A 15,982-nucleotide genomic window follows, 5' to 3' on the forward strand; every position below is an offset into this window, starting at 1 on the left:
TGATTGCGGTAATTCCACTTTAATAATTTAACTGCTACAAACACTCATCGCACAGTCTGTTTCACACAGCTCCTGTGGTTGATGATGATGTTTTACACTCTTATCTGGGCTGAAATCGATGCTGATGCAAGAATTACCTCTCCAGAATTGTTCATGTTGCCCCATCTCTCTAGGTAGGAGGTTGTGGTGGCCACCAGCAGTAGGAGCAGCCAAGGCCATGATGCCCATCCTCCCCTGCCACTGTGTGCACTTGTCAAAGCCCAGAAAAGGTTTTGTTCCGCAGCGTGGACGATGCTGCCAAGCCCTGAGAAAGTGCCAGAAGTAATTTGGAAGGCCTGACAATAGCCAGACTACTGGTTTTCCTGTGGGGAAACCAACTGTGGGGTCATCTTCCCCAGAGATACACAGAAAAAAAATAGTGGGGAAAATAGTTTATGATGGGAAATGTTATTTCATTGGGTTTAAAAATTTGCAGGATCATAGGAGTCACCTTACTGATGGCTGGTGATACTGGCTAGTCCTGTGGGAACGTGAGTGCCAGAGGAAACGCTGCCCTGAGTGGGGATGTGGAGCCACACAAACTCTGCAGCATGGCCTTGAAGGTAGGTCCTGAAACACCTTCTCAGAATTTGATGGTGAGAGAGAATCCCAGGAGCCATCCTCACCTTGTGTGTTGCTGCATGCATCTCAGAACTGATTAGCAAAGTTTTTATATGCAAGAAACATCAAATACTGTCAGTGCACACAAAGTCTCACTTCTTGAGATCATTTCACAGTGTCTGAAAACATCCCCCAGGCCCTGGGCCTGGAAAAACGTAACCATTTGTCTGACAGAAAATGTTATTGAAAGCACTGAAGTAAGAACAGATCAAAGCTTGCAGACAGGTGAAGAAGAGCAGTTGGGGCAGATGAGCACCAAGGAGAGCCTGGTTCTCTCTCAGTGTATTCAGGAGCTGGTTTTCTCCTGTTTCCATTTTTGCAATATGTCATTTGCTGCCTTCAGTGTAGCTTCCTCCTAAAAAATACCACAGGTTTGGTCAGTGGGTAGCCAAATCCTATTCCCCCTCACTGCTGCCACTGTTGATACAAAAATCCTGTTCTCATTTTGGAGCATTGCAGGTTCAGTATGAGACAGGCACAGCCATCTGTGGGACACACACAGCCACTGGGCAGCTGAAGGGCCACCTAGAGAGTCCCTTCCTTGGCCAAGAAATTTAGGATGCTGATGGGACAAGGTTTAGGATGGCCCTGGCACATCTGCTGCCCCAGCTCAGCCCATGTTGTTCCAGCTGGGATGCCATGGTGGGCTCCAATCCTGCATTTCTTCTTGGCATTTCTCTCATTAAACCAGCCCTGATTGCTACTCCCAACCTTGCCTTCCTTAGTGCTGTCCCCTATCTCACCTTTGCAAAGCAGAACCGGATGAAATTGGTGTAGTTGTTCTTGTGGGCCTCGCTGTAGAAAGCGGAGAGGGGGATGGCAGCAAGGCCCTGGGAGAAGGAAGCACGTGGAGCTGAGGTTCCTGCTCTGGGGCTGGCCTGCAGCCTGCTGTGCCCCAGTGTGGGTGAACTCCAGGCCCCAGCCATGAGCTTGGGTGAGCACAGGGGGCACAAACCCACCCAGGGCAGCGGAAAGGCCCAGACCCATTTACCTTGTTCTTGACCATCCACTTTGTGAATCTGTAGTCGTAGGGCTCATCTGAGTCGGGCGCATCAGGGACATCAGATTCTGGAGAAGCACAGCAGGACAGAGCTGGGGCAGCTGCCAGGTGCCTCAGCCAAGCCCCAAGCCTTGCAGGTTGGATGGAGAACATGCAGTCCATCCCTGCTTTGATGATGGCTTATCCAGGTTCCTGCCCCTGCCAGTAGTAACCACCCCCCAGACCCAGCCCACCTGGGCAGGACTGCAGGTGACTCACTGAACGGGGAGATGTCTGCCACCAGGAAGTAGGTGCCCTCAGGGATGATGGGTTTCATCCCCAAATCGTCCAGGCTCTGAACCAGCCAGTCTCTCTTTTGCTGCAGCTCCTTGGGCAGCTGGACAAAGTAACTCTCTGGTTTTCCATAGAGTGTGAGCTCCCTCTGGAAGCCCTGGGCCACGGCCTCCTGTAAGGAGAGGAGCCAGTGCCCAGTGGGAAGATGGTCAGGGCTTTCTTGGGAACTGAAGTTCCTGCAATTCACAGGTGATGAGGGAGCTCTCTGCCTCCAGCCCCTCTGAACTGCCCCTTAGATTTGTCAATGCAAGATAAGGAATATACCCCAGGCAAGCTGGACTCTCCCCTTTCTCCCAGACATGTAGCAACTGTAGGGAGAGAAGGAGGAGCCTCTCCAGGGCACCACAAATCATTTGTGTGTGCCTTTCAGGTCAGCTGTGGGCACGAGGACCATCTCCTACCCCTGCTCCGGGGGTTGGGAATTGCAGGGCCAGGTGCAGGGAGCTGCCTTACCTGGGCAATTGTGGCACAGTGGTACACTGAGTTCTGGTGCACGGTACGGAGGTGCTGCAGCAGCCTGTCAGGGCCCACAACCCAGCCCACCTGCAGCCAGGAGAGGAGGAGGAAGATGATGAATCTCTGGGTACCTGCTCAGGCTCCCCTTTCTGTGCCTGTGCTGGTTTCACTGTGTTTTCTAGACAGAACTTTCATGAAGCAGCTCTGGTACTTTCAGACCCTGAGGCTCAAAGCTGAGCGTGGCTGCAGTGTCCCCAGCGCTGTGCTATGGCAAAGGGACAGGGATGGGGACAGGGACACAATGAGGTGCCACATGGGATATTCACCTTCCATCCAGTGGCACTGAAGGTCTTCCCAGCACTGCCGACGATCACCGTGCGGTCCCACATCCCTTGCAAGCTGGCTGGCAATGAAAGGAGAGAAACCTCCATGGTAGAGCTCAGCATGCTCCTTTCTGGCACCTGGGAGCTCTCTGTCCACCATAATCCACAGTGATCTCTTGTGTTCACAGCACATCTTTCACCTGGATGAGCCTCAAAGCACATCCCAAACAGGCAGCCAGGTTTCTCAAGAGCATCTCCTTTTAATTAAGCATTTTCAGGCATGCACCCAGCCCCTGGGGCTCTCAGGGATGCCAAGCACCATCACCCTGCATCAAGGTGATGGCATGTTACTCCAACTGGAAGAACAGGCTGAAATCGTGTTGAAATGGATTTCCTGAAACTAGAGACTCAGAAAACTGTGCCTTTACACAGCATGGGACAAGAAACAGTTTCACTGGGGCCAAGGGGCTTTTTGTTCTAGATCTCCCCTCTAACTGGCTATGAAGTCAGAGCTTCTATTTAGGACTTGGTTTGGAGGCTGAGATTGAGGTGCAGCAAAATACCTCCAGTGGGGGATTCCTGCCTAGTACAGCTGGCAGCTCCTGGCACTCAGGGGCCGGCAGTGAATGCCCTTTCCCCGCCCTGAGCAGCCCCAGCCCCGCCCGTACCGATGCGGATGTGCTGCTTCCCGTCGTACACCAGCCACTCGTACACCTCGTCGCTGATGCACAGCACGTCGTGCTTCACACACAGCTCTGCAATCAGCCCCAGCTCCTCTCGGCTGAACACCTGCAGCAGGCACAGAGGGCAGCAGAAATGCAGCAGCAGCGTTTCTGAGCCCCTGCCTGTCCCTGAAGGTTGTGTGTATCCTCCTGGCACCATCTCCCATGCCAGGAGGGGCAGGAGTTGGTCTAAAAAAACACCAGGAGCCTGAGCACAGCCTGTGGTGCCCCCACAGCACCCACTTCCCTCGTGTGCAAGGCAGGTTGAGTCACTGCTGACTGCAAATGTGCAGCTTCCAGCATGGCCAGCAGTGTTACCTTGCCCAGAGGGTTGTTGGGTGAGTTCAGGACGATGGCTTTTGTCCGTTCATTGAATTTAGAAGCCAGTTCAGCTGGGTCCAGCTGCCAGTCTGCACTAGACATCAATTTTCCATCTTTTGGAGGATTCTGGAGAGAACACAGGAATGTTGGCTTGCTTTGCTACCTCTGCACTTTGTTTATCACTCACCTCTTTGCTGACTGCTGTGACTCTGCCCTTCTCCACCCACTCACCGGTCTCAGAGGGACAAACACAGGTGTCCCACCAGCCATTTTCACCATGGGCTCATAGCAGTCAAAGAAGGGTTCAATGATTATCACCTGGAAGAAAGGGACATGTCAGCATCCTCCTGGTCCTGCTCAGACCTTCCCTGAGTGTGCAGAGAGCAATGGGAGGGACAGGACATTTTAATCCCTTAATTGTTTAATGGAGAACCTGCATTGCCTGTGGGGAATGTCAAGAAGGACACCACCACTCATAACCAAAAGGATTATTTTGCTGTATCAGAAATGAGGCAGTGCCCTGCAGCAGATAATTTCTTCCTTTGGAAGCTCAAGTACTGCAGAATGGGGATAAAACTGGTTTTGCTTTGGAAAAGGACAATGCAAACCAGCCTGCAGGTCCCCTGGGGGAAGGCTGCCAGTGCAACAAGCCCTAATCTTGGGTTACCTCATCACCTTCATCCACTAAAGCCTGGAAGCAGCAGAACAGGGCCTGGTATGCCCCCACAGTCACCATCACATTGGTCATGGGATCCAGGTCTCGTCCAAGCAGCTTCTCGAAAAACTGGGCTAGGACCTTCACCAGAGCTGGGTGGCCCTGTGGGGTGAGAGGAGGGTAGGAATTGAGTTGCAGAAGACTCCTAAACCAAGGATGAACCCTTGGAAGGGGACTGAGAAGCCAAGAGCCCTGTGAGATCTTCCAGCCTGGCTGCTTCAAACATCCCAGTAAAGCAGGGAGTTACTGGGAACAGTGGGCATGGGTCGAGGCTGGATGTAGGTTTTGCCTCATGTTTTTTCCTGTTTATTGCTGAGCTCTGAAGCAGCCAGGGCTGGTGAGGAGTGAGGGGTGGTGCTGGGAGGGAGGTCTGTCCACTCACAAAGGCTCGGGTGTACTGGTGCAGCATGTGGTTCCCCCCGCCGAGGGCTCTCGTCAGTGCCTCTGTCAGAAAGTCTGGTGCAGGGAAGTCAGGGAAGCCCTGGCCCAGGTTCACCTTGGAGTAGGTAGCAGCCAGTTTTACAAACTCCACCCTGGAGAGAAGGAAACAAAAGCATTTTCAGCAGGTCTGAGCAGTGTGCGTCCCTTTGGAAGGGAGTGGGGTTGGTGTCCCTCCTGCAGGGTCATCCTGTTGCTCACAGGCAGGCAGGACCAAGCACAGCTCAGCTCAGACCTGTTGCAACTAAAGCAAGGATGATGAGCTATTGCACTGGGGGAATGGTTTTAATTTATTCTCCAAGGAAACAGCTCCTCTGCTCAGTGTGTGGTCCCAGCTGAAAGCCTGTGGTGTTTCTGATCACACTGGACTGGGCAGGAGGGGACTTGGAGGTTTTCAAGCTCACACCAGCTCTGCACAATTCAGCAACCAGACACTGTGAAGGCCTCTGCAGAGGGCAGGTGGGCTGAACTCACTGCTCATCTCAAATCAAACAAGAACCAGCTCACTGGCAGTTTGTGGCTTGAACCCAGGCACAGCAGGGCCTTGGGGAAAGACCATTTCAATCTCTTCTTCCAGCATGAAACTTTCCCAGTGCCACATTGTGCCTGGCAGGATGGGAATGGCATTTGCAGCAGCCCTTCACCTGCCTCTCACCTTGCCCCAAGGTGAGCTTGGAGCAGGTGGCAGGCTGCAGCAAACACTTGGCTGAGGTTTGGATGCCACTGGGATCATTTGGGTGGATGGGTCAGAGGGAGGGCAATGCTTCTGCCTGCCCGGTGGTGCAAAACACCTGATACAGAACCTGAGGTTCTGCAGGTACAGAACTGGCTCACAGTAAAGTCCTCTGGGACAAACTTGCTCTGATGTGCTTCCTGCATACAGGCAAAGCAGTTGAGGGAAACTTCTGCTCTGTGCTGTGTGGCTACTGTGGTTCCAATCTGGTTTTAGGATGCCTAAAACCACATTTACCACCTGGGTAAACCAGATATTCTTTTAACTTACCAGATATTTTTATCTATTCCTTCCAGCCTCCGAGCTTGCAGTGGCCTTGACATTTTTGCCTGCAGAGAGGGAGAAATAAAGTGCGTTTGAGGCTTTTAAATGAAGCCACAAAGGGGCCTCCCCAGAAAGTTTTTCCCAACAGAAGGTGTGCCCTTTAGTATTGCTTCATGGGCTGTTCCTGACTGACCTTGGAGCAGTAATACTGTTGCAGTGGTTTCTGCTTTCACTTACAAGTTTCAACAAGATTTGGGAAAATAGATGAACAAGAGAAGCTTTTGTACACTCCCTGGGGAGGTGGCAGTGCTTAAACCTCATTACCTGTTGGGATTAGTCATGGGGTCAAGCTCAGCCAGGCTGTAACAGCCAGGCCAAGGACCCCACACCTCAGGCTTTTATCTTCCATAATCTCTCCATCTCACTCTGCAAGCCATGAAATACCCCCTTTTCCAAGAAGAACAAACTATTTTATTCCATGCTGCTCTCTGAAGTAGCAGAAGCAGATACTCTTCTGTCCTGAAGTACTTGGTGAGGGGGCTTGCTCTAGATCCTATAAAATGTGCAGAGTTTTCTATTTAAAGTTCATGTCAAACCCAAGCAGTAACTCAGTACAGGCAAGAGAGAGCAGAGCACAGAGGTCAGTGTGATGTAAGAGACAGAGTCACCATGCTGTGACTGATTTGTAATTTCCATGTACATCATGGCTCAGGGGAGTGGAAAGAAAGACAGCAGGAAACACTGAAAGCAAAACCCTCCTTCCAGTTGGACAAGCACAGTGGGAGAAAGTTGGATGTGCTTTATGGGGAATTCATCATGAGAATGATGAAAAGTGGCAGAGACAGAACTTAATAACTCAGCAGGGCAGGGAAAAGGTACCCAGACAGGGAAGGGGATGGAAACTGGAGACAAATGATGCTCAGTGCACCAGAAAGAGCCAGTGTGGGGGCATGAGAAGGGCAGCCCTGAAGCAATGAGTCAAGAAAACCACTGTCACCACAGCAAATAAAATACATTTGAACTGGAACGAGGAAGGCATGTGAAAGCAGCTGAGGTGAGATGCAGAGCTGGGATGTGCAGGGGTCTGTGCTATGCTGTGGCAGGATGGTGGGGAATACCAGGTCAGCCTCCTCCCAGCTGCAGCAGGACTTACCTGCTCCCCTCTGCTGCTCCCACAGCACTGCACCAGAATTTGGGTAGTGCCCCAAGGAGATTTTGTGCTGAGGTCCTTAGATTTTTATACAGCTTCAGCCCTTACCGGAGGTCTCTGCAAACACTCTGCAGAGGAGCCCTGTGTTTCAGAGGGCACCAGGTGGACTCTGCTCCACCTTGGTGCCAGGCAGGCAGCCAATGACAAGCAGAAGTCACTGGCTCTGGGGCAGCCTCTCCTCTCCCTCTCCCTCTCCCTCTCCCTCTCCCTCTCCCTCTCCCTCTCCCTCTCCCTCAGCTCTTTCTGCACAATTCTGCACTATTACAGTCACAAGACCCAGTGCCTGAGCTGATTTGGGTGGGAGCAGAAGGATTTACGGCTTAGGAAGTAAAAGATAGCTGGATGTAAAATATTAACAGCTCCAGTGCTATTCTTGCAAGGTGGGGTTGCTACAGGTCAGAGAATTTAATAGATGACCAAGTGTGATGGGGATCAATGGGAAGAAGGTGCCTTAAGCCTTGAAATTCCCAGTTCTTCAGGAACAGAAATAACAAATACTACTTTTTTCTGATTTCCCCTCCATCCCATCCTATTCCCAGCCTGTGTGTGATGGAGAGCAACACAGGCTCAGGACCATGCAGCCCTCAAATGTGTTTCAGCCTGTTCTGGTTCCCAGACAGAAGGTGCAGTTTGCCAGGCAGCCACACAGGAGAGCTGAGTGCCAACAGGACCTGGCACCCATGAACTTCCACCAGTGACTGCTGTGTGTGACTGCCTCACTCTGCTTGTTGGGATCTCTGAGTGGGATGCTGGTATTTTCCAAGTACTTTGCAAAGCCAAGAGGTTCTAGTAGAGACCATCAGATGTAGCAACCCCACAAACAAGGAGCCTTTTCTATGAAGGATATCCCCTTATTATGAGAATCCTTTAAAAACGCTCCCTGGAAATAAGCAGGCACAGAGGAAGTTGTACCAAAGTGGCTTTTCCTGATGTGCTCTGTCTGCTCTTGCTGCCAAGGTGAGCTCCCTGGGCAGGCTGCCAGCCAGGAACAGTCCCACTGGGCATTCCATACCTCTCTGGAGCAGGAGCTAAGCCCAGCACCGCTGTTCCTCTCCAGCAAGAAGTGACGCAGGGACGGTCCCGCTCTCCTGAGCATGCCACAGCTCCTGCTGCCTGGCTCCTACAGGCACAGACCTGCAATTCCCAGAGACAAAGACAGGCCTGAGAGCTGCTCCACAGGGCTAAAACAAACGTACCTGGGATGGGGCAGACCCAAAGCAGAGGCTGTTCTGCCACAGAGAGGAAAAGGCAAAACAAGCTGCTTTGTGTGTTGTCACTGCAGTGTCCAGCAGTGCTGGGGCTGTACTTTGTGCCCATGACACACAGAATCAGGATCACAAAGGCAACCATGACTTCTGCCCCCTCTCTCCCAGGCTTCCCACACTTTGCACCCATGGGAGTGGCATGGACACCAGTGAGGGCATCCTCTGGGAATTTGGTACTCAACATCAGCTCCCTATCCAGTGTCAGAGCTCAGGTAATTCTTGTCTCTGCCCTTCCTCCCTTGCACCACCTTCACCTTCCTGGCCCATACAGAGAATCTCTGGCCTCTCAGCTGCTGCAGCTCTGTTTTTTTATTCAAATAACCTTCTAAAGTTATTTTGGTGATTATCTTTCCTTCAAAGCCCCAAACAAATTTATTTCTGTGTCTAAAATGCAGCCTGTTCCTTCACCTCAGGTTCCTTCTATTATTCTACAGTATTACTTAAACATGCAGTATTTAAAGTAAAATAAGTTAATGTTTTCTTAGGTACTTGGCATAAAAGCAGTGAGGCTGGAGGATGCATGCACCTTTATTATAACCAGCCATGCATTAATTTACCCATCTGCCAAAAAAGTAATTAAAACAGGTTTGAAGCTGACCAGCCCACAGGTAAGCTCTCAATACTCCTAAGAGCACTTTCCATCCTTACATGCAGGATCTGAGTCCCCAGTATTCTACATTTTTATTTCTTAAAAAAGTGCAAAGCAGCTGCCAGCCAAGACCAGTAGGGGACACTGCTTTGGGGTGCAAAGCAAAAGAGTCCTGGAATGAGGGGACCAACCCTGCAGGAGACAGAATCCAAGTGAAAGTGGCAGTAAAAAAGGCTTTATCAGATGGCAGCAAATCACAGCGCTGTGCAAGGGCTGGGGAGCAGCACCAGGGAGCAGCCGCTCGCTCTGGAAGGGGACACCGGACTGAGCAGAGGATTTCGGAGGTGACAGCCCGAAGGTCACCTCGGGGACTGCTCACTCGCCACCTCCAGCCCTGGGGTGCAGCCGGAAGGCTCTGGGGACACGGCTGTCCCTGGATGTGCCCTGGGAGGAGAGCAGGGAGGCTCTGGGGACACGGCTGTCCCTGGATGTGCCCCGAGACAGCACAGGGAGGCTCTGGGGACACGGCTGTCCCTGGATGTGCCCCGGGATAGCAGGGAGGCTCTGGGGACACGGCTGTCCCTGGATGTGCCCCGGGATAGCAGGGAGGCTCTGGGGACACGGCTGTCCCTGGATGTGCCCCGGGACAGCAGCAGGAGCAGGGCGGGTGCAGGAGCTGGCACTGGGGACAGAGCAGCTGCCGGAGGGACAGCGGGGACAAATCCAACTTACAGGGAGCTGGCCGAGCTGCTTTAGGCTGCCGAGGCTGGCAGAGCCGCCCGGGCTGCCCGGGCACACATCCCGCTGTCCCGGCCCCACGGCTTCGGCGGCGGCCGCACTTCCTGGGAGGAGCCGGAGCTGCAGCCCCGCTGGGGAAAATCCGGCCGGGAAAAGGCTCCGACGGGTTTGGCTGTCTGGGAAAATACCCCGATGGCATTACCATAGTGGCGTATTTTTTGTGGTTTGGGTGTAAATACTTTAGCGTGGCTGGGAATTTCCCTTGGAGTGAAACCTTTTTGAAAAATGAATTTTTAAGTCAAAATTCTCTCCAAAATTTCATCCTGCAGGCTTAATGTTATTAGAGAAGGGATAAGGTCCTCCTGCCATGACACAGGCTGTGGAATCCCTGGACACAGATCCTGGCTGAATCCCTGTGGCCAGGCAGGGACAGCAGCGATTTCAGGGATGCAGGAGCTGAACTCCCCATCCGTGTTTGGGAGCTCACAGGTGCCGCAGTCAGGGATTGACAGAAAACTGCCCTCTCTTCCTTCTGTGACACGGCTTGACCTTGATGATGAGTCAGGTCTCCTGAATGATTTGTGTCTCCCTTTCACAGCAGGAAAAAGTGAGCCATGGGGGAAGGAAGCGGCTGCATCCGCTGTGCCAAAGGTTCCCAATCCCAACCTGACATCCCACAGGCATCTGTGATTAAGCAGGAGGGAATGTCCGGAGGGAGAGGAAAACTCTGTTTTCTAAATTTCTGTTTAACTCAAGCACTGAAACAAACAGATGGGAGGAAAGCTTGGTTCTGTAGGAATGTTCACGTCGCATCCGGAGCTATCAAATGGCTCCGTGGCCTTTTACCCTCTGCTTTCTTTGTCCTGTCCTCCACCAGCCTTGTGCCTTCCCTAGTTGTTGTCTGGCCCTGAACTGAGCTAATTTGATTAGGTATATTAGCAAAAAGCCAGTTTGGGAGAAAAGTGGCCAATTTTCTGTCAGGTCCTTGAGTTGAACCTGGGTCAGGTTGGATGTGAGGGCAAAAGGTCCTGAAAGGAAAAAGAGATGTGGGAAGGGAGGGTTGGGAGAAAAAGGGATGGACACAAGCCCTCGCCTTCTCTGTCAGGATTTAGGTTTTATATTGGTCCAAGAGTATCATGAAACTTCGCCTTAATGCCTTCTTGAAATTCAGCAGAAATTTCTGGATGAGGTCAGTGAATTAAAGGACACATCTGACCTTGTACTTTTTACTGTGAAACTCAAGGAAAGTTATGACCCTCTTTTTCTTCAGGTAATTTTAATTTAACAGATGCGTCTGGACAAGAACAATTCTTAATTAGCTTTGAGTTAAAAAAAAAAAGGCTATTTGCACTGAGCTGGTAAGAGTTTACAGCACTGTCACTGGGATCCCAGCTCCTCTGATATAGGTCCTGTGCCTGTGGCTAAAGGAAGCCACCAAGATTTATAATATTCCTAGAAAGCCATAGATAAACTTATTTTATTGTTAAATATATCACTGGTGTATACAAGTTAAAAGTGACTGCACTTAACCACTCAGAACCGCCTTCTGTACAGTAATAAAATTACAACGAATGCCTTTGAACCATCCTTTATGAATTTAAAAAGAAATTATGCTGCACAGCGTCCTCCATTGCGTCAGACAAGTAAAAATAACTACGATTAATCACTTTTTTCGGGCACCACAAACTCCACAGCAGCTGGAGGCCCTCAGGGCCGGCTGGAACTGCGGCGGCTCCTTTAAGGGCGGCGCCATTTTGAGCGCTGCCCGGCACCAAGATGGCGTCGCCGCCCTCACTCCCCCCCCGCTCTTCCCGCCCACCCCGCTATGGAGTTCGCCCTGCACAAAGATGGCGGAACGGGGCGATGGCGGCAGTGCCTGAGGTGAGGTCAGATCCGGGGCGGGGCCTCTGCGGGGAGGGCGGACAAAAGGCGCCGGAGCGGCGTGAGGGAGGGTGGGTGTCGCGGGCAGGTGGGTGCGGTGGGTTCCCCTCACGGCCGTGGCGGGCAGGTGGGTGTGCCGCGCTCCCCTCACGCCACGGGCGTGCTGTGGGGACGTGTTCCCCTGTGGGGCGGTGTCCCGGAGGGGATGGGGTGGGACGCCGGGTCGGTGGGGCGCGGCTGAGGGGCTCGGAAGCGGCGAGCAGGGCGGATTTGCTGAGTAATTCGGCAGCGATTCGGTTCCCCCGTGTCCCGCCGTCCCTGCTCTCACTCCGCCCGGGGCGGGGGGGTCCCGGCCCCGTCTGTGGGGCGAGGCAGGGCCGGGCTGTGCGCAGCGTTCCCCCAGCCAGGGCAGGACGCCGCTGTTGGTTACCTGCGGACGGAAGCGCGGTGGGATTTATTTATATCTCCCAGAGGCTGTCTCCTTCTGTCCGGGAAGCCGCGGTGGAGTGGCGGGGCTGGTGCCGAGGTGTGCGGGGTTCAGGCTGGTGCCCATTGCCTGGAGCGGGGGAAGGTCAGAGAGTCCTCTCCTCCTGGTGCTGCCTTTGCGGCACTGTGCTACGGCTAAAATGCAACAGCTTTGGTTTCCTGGGTGTTGCTTCAAAATCTGTCAGCCCGAATGGTAACTGAGGGGTCAAGAGGAATTAATCTTCTGTATTATGAGGTTGGACTTTCTCGCACTGATCTCGGTTCTTTTTAATTTCTCCCTGTTGTTGACACAATGCTCTCCGAGGTTCTGCAGTCCTCTCCTACATGGCTGGGAGGCTGGATGCTCGAGAGATCCCTCTGAGGATCTGCTCCCTTGCCTGTTTTCCCATGCCCTGTGCTGACACGCAGGAAACAAGGAAAAAAAACCCAGTTGTGTTGTAATTTTTGTTGATGGTGCTAAACTGCTTCCAGTTCGTGAAGATCTGTTTTGTGAGGGAAGGGGGAAGTTGCTTGAATCTGGTGTGGTTAGGAGTGTGATCTGTGCTTTCTGATACTCTTGATAGTGTCATTTAAAGTGGATCAGGCTTATCAGACTAGAAAATAGGCAGCAAAGTCATCCCTTTCCCCGTCTGACAATGATTTGTTATTTTGTCTCTCCTTCTGTAGGCTTAGTTGTGATACTGATATTCAGCCTTTCTTTTGACTATGTCTGCAACACCTGTTTTTTGGTAACTTCTGTTAAAATAACAGATGCTGGAAATTCCTTCCTGCTAAGAGCTTTACTTGGCTTCTAGTGTTCTTGCCATATTTCTAGATATCAGCCAGTCTCTTTCTGGCTCCCAGTGACCCTCTGAGTTGTTTGCTGCTTCTTAGATACTGTTTGCTGAGCTTTTACACGTCCCTGTGTGAACTCGATTCCCTCTTTTTTGCTGATAATCTGTGTTTCATTTCAGGGAAACTGTTCCCATGGCTTGTGGGGAGTGCAGCGCTTCAGCACTTGCTCGGGATCCAGCACGTAGGAATATCAGCCACTTCCAGCACAGAGAACTGACGTGCAGATAGCAGAACCCTGCTGCAAGGTGAGGGCTCTGGGCCAGCTCTGAGTGGTCAAGCCAAAAAAAACCCAAAAAAAAAAAGAAAAAGACCAGGGACCTGCTGGAACATAGATGCAAAACACAGTGCATGGGATAATCGATGTGGAGGGAAGGTGGTTGGTCAGATGGTGGTGAGCAGAGTGGTGGTATTTAATTGTGGTAGTGTTAATTAAATTCTGGGAGCCCTCAGCCAGCTTGGAGGTGACAAAGGAACTGAGCCTTGTCTGAAGTAGAATATAACGGTACAGAGTCACCCATAAAACTAACTCCTGGCCACGTAAACACTAACTTCATTGCACTTAACAGTAAATATAGAGGCTGCCCACCAAAACTAAATGTTCTGGTGACTGCTGCCTGAGAGGAATGCAGCTGAGAAATAGAAAGAGCTCTTTGGTTTGGTGGGTGCCCTTCCATTTCCCGTGGGGTGATGTTTGTCCTCCTGTGTAGGCGTCTCCAGGCGGCTTTTCCCAGTCACCTGTGTGGGTGGCAGTTGGGCAATGGCAGAAACTAGTTGCAGGAATCTCCCAGCTTCCTTGGTTCTGCACTGGGACAATTATTAAAGGGATTGCAGAATTGTGTCCCTCTTCAAGATGGGAAATTCTGTCCAGCATGACCGTGTTCTGAGCAGGGATGTGCAGTGTGTTGATTCCAGAATAGAAGAAACCCCTAAGGCTTGTTTGGTGTTCTGGCAGTTCACTGACTTTTTTTTTTTTTTTTTCCTTGTCGTGGTATTTGAAAAGTCTCTTAATTCTTGTAGGTCAAAGACAACATGCATAAATATTTCCTTAAAGTGTGCCAGAAGCCATGTGTTAAAAGCTAATGTTTGCATGCTTGAAATGTGAGTGCCTGAAGCCTTCCAGTGGTGATTTTTGGAAGCTGGTTACATTGTAGTAACTGCTGCAGGCAGTCAGGGAGATGGTTTTTGCTTTAGGGGTCCCTGATGCTATTTAAAAAAAAATTAAAGAATCAGTGGAAGTCATGTGTATCAAATTATTGCTGTGTGATTACAGCAGGCTTTTTAGAATCCTTCATGTACTTCTTCCACATACTAAAGAAGGTTTTTGTTCAGTAGAGTACTTCAGAAGCAAGTCTTTTTGTGTTCAATTGAGCTTAACTGATATCTCAGAAAATAGAGGGGCACTATCTCACTCTGCTGAATGGTGCTGGAGAAGAGTTTATCAGAATGTTTGTGTGGGGCTCGTTAAAGTGAGGAGGGGTGTGCACAGCTATTGTTTTGCTAATGGTTAAAATTCAGAGTGTTCAGCTGCAGTGTGGTGAGTCTGCCTTTATGCATTTTTGCAAGTGTTTTCAAGCCCAGCCTCAGTTTAGGACATGCACACTAATACTGTACAGGCATTCAGCAGTCTGCATGCTTTGGAGAGTGTATCTTGAATGCTTCCAAGCAGCGTTTTTCTTAAACAGCTAATGTCTTAAACAGCATGTGTCTTGTATTGCAACTAGACATCCAGGTCCTATAGCTGGGTTATATCTGCCCTTCCTGCTGCTGTGAAACTGCTTTTGAAACTAAAAGCTATTCAGTCCTGACCCCCCTGCTGAAGTAACAATGCTGCCCTCACCTTGTGTACCAGACATTGTTAACATCTGCTATAAAATTACCTTGGCCATTCACAAACCTCCTTTGCTGACTGTGCCGTCTGTATCTTCAGCCTACTTCTGTGCACAGTAAAGATGTGTGCTGGACTGGTTAACAGCTTCTCCTTTAGAGTTGTGGTTTTATCAGGCTTTGATGCAGGGTGAGGTGGTCTGTTCTTTATTAACTAATACAGTCAGAAAATGTTCTGAGCTGGAAGTTACCTGGTGGTGCTGAGGGCAAGCCCTGTAGGGAAGATATGAAGAGGTACTTGCTCCTCTTTGCTCAGACTGGGGCTAATATTAATGTGCTGATAGTTGATGTCTTAATTGCCTTGCATTGCTCTTGTCTGTGTCATCTTTCATTCTGACTGGCTCATCTCATGGAGCCTGAAAATAGCTGTGGTAACACCCATGGATTTGTGCATGTTGTGACAGTCTGTCAACAATTAATTAAGTTATCCTTGCTTTTACTCACTTTGAATTTTGTGTTGATTTCTTATCTGTTGTTAGTTATGCCAAAGCTCTGCTCTGTCTACCTTTCCCACAAAGAACTGAGAGCAACTGGTTCTTCCATCTCTCAGTGCTGGAGTTAAGTGCTGAAGAGCCCTCTCCTGCATCTGGTGAGGTGCATGGAACTGTTCTGGTTTTGAGTAGTTACTAACAGAATTAATTCAAACACTTGTATTAGGCTTCATTGTGTCCTGTTGGAAGAAACCAGTAGTACTTTTCCAAGACAGCTTCAGTGCCCTGTCCTTGAAGCATTTTTGTTATGGCAAAGAGAAAATTAATTTTGGATAGGAAGCCTGTGGCCATGTACATTCATAATTTATAAGCTGACACAGCCATTTTGCTCTGGTTGACATCAGTGTTGCAAGTCATCTGATGGGACTTAAATTTACAACACCAGCACCATCCCTGTCAATGATGCTGGTAACTGCAGGCTGTGCTCAGTTCTGTGCAGCTGGGGCAAAACACTGTCAGGAGGCAGAAAATGAGGCAGGCCAAGCCAAGTCCAGCATGGATTGTTCTGGTGGTGCAGCTGTTCTTCCCTGTGCGTGTCAGGACACGTGTGGCTGTGTGATGGCAAGCAGGAGCTGTTCCACTAGATCTAAGACTGACAGTCTTGCATCTGACAGAAAGAGTCAACTAATGGGTAGCTGT

General features: G+C 50.7%; 2 protein-coding genes across 5 annotated transcripts in view; one reads left to right on the forward strand and one right to left on the reverse strand.

Annotated features, from left to right (window-relative positions):
- KYAT1 (kynurenine aminotransferase 1) lies at positions 1-12,357 on the reverse strand. 2 transcript variants are annotated; one of them, XM_033077316.2, is made up of 14 exons: positions 12,079-12,357; positions 8,188-8,309; positions 5,972-6,030; positions 4,913-5,063; positions 4,483-4,632; positions 4,047-4,133; positions 3,813-3,941; positions 3,441-3,561; positions 2,776-2,852; positions 2,447-2,536; positions 1,919-2,105; positions 1,652-1,728; positions 1,404-1,490; positions 1-1,015 (listed from the first exon to the last, which is right to left on the reverse strand). In XM_033077316.2, the coding sequence occupies exons 2-14, from the start codon at positions 8,269-8,271 to the stop codon at positions 947-949; spliced, it is 1,368 nt and encodes a 455-aa protein (XP_032933207.1). In that variant the 5' UTR covers positions 8,272-8,309; positions 12,079-12,357; the 3' UTR covers positions 1-946. The 2 variants fall into 2 exon arrangements, with proteins under 2 accessions (XP_032933207.1, XP_032933206.1); XM_033077315.2 differs by lacking the exon at positions 12,079-12,357 and adding an exon at positions 9,762-9,881.
- LRRC8A (leucine rich repeat containing 8 VRAC subunit A) overlaps positions 11,654-15,982 on the forward strand; it is a 20,682-nt gene continuing 16,353 nt past the window's right edge. The window contains exons 1-2 of one of the 3 annotated variants that reach the window (XM_033077314.1): positions 11,654-11,719; positions 13,088-13,213. The gene's annotated coding sequence lies outside the window, so the exon portion shown is untranslated. Of the gene's footprint in view, positions 11,776-13,087; positions 13,214-15,982 lie in introns of all 3 variants that reach the window. The other 2 variants (XM_033077313.1, XM_033077312.1) reach the window with 2 other exon arrangements.

Source organism: Catharus ustulatus, chromosome 21 (genome assembly GCF_009819885.2).
Source record: "Catharus ustulatus isolate bCatUst1 chromosome 21, bCatUst1.pri.v2, whole genome shotgun sequence".
NCBI classification, from domain to species: domain Eukaryota; kingdom Metazoa; phylum Chordata; class Aves; order Passeriformes; family Turdidae; genus Catharus; species Catharus ustulatus.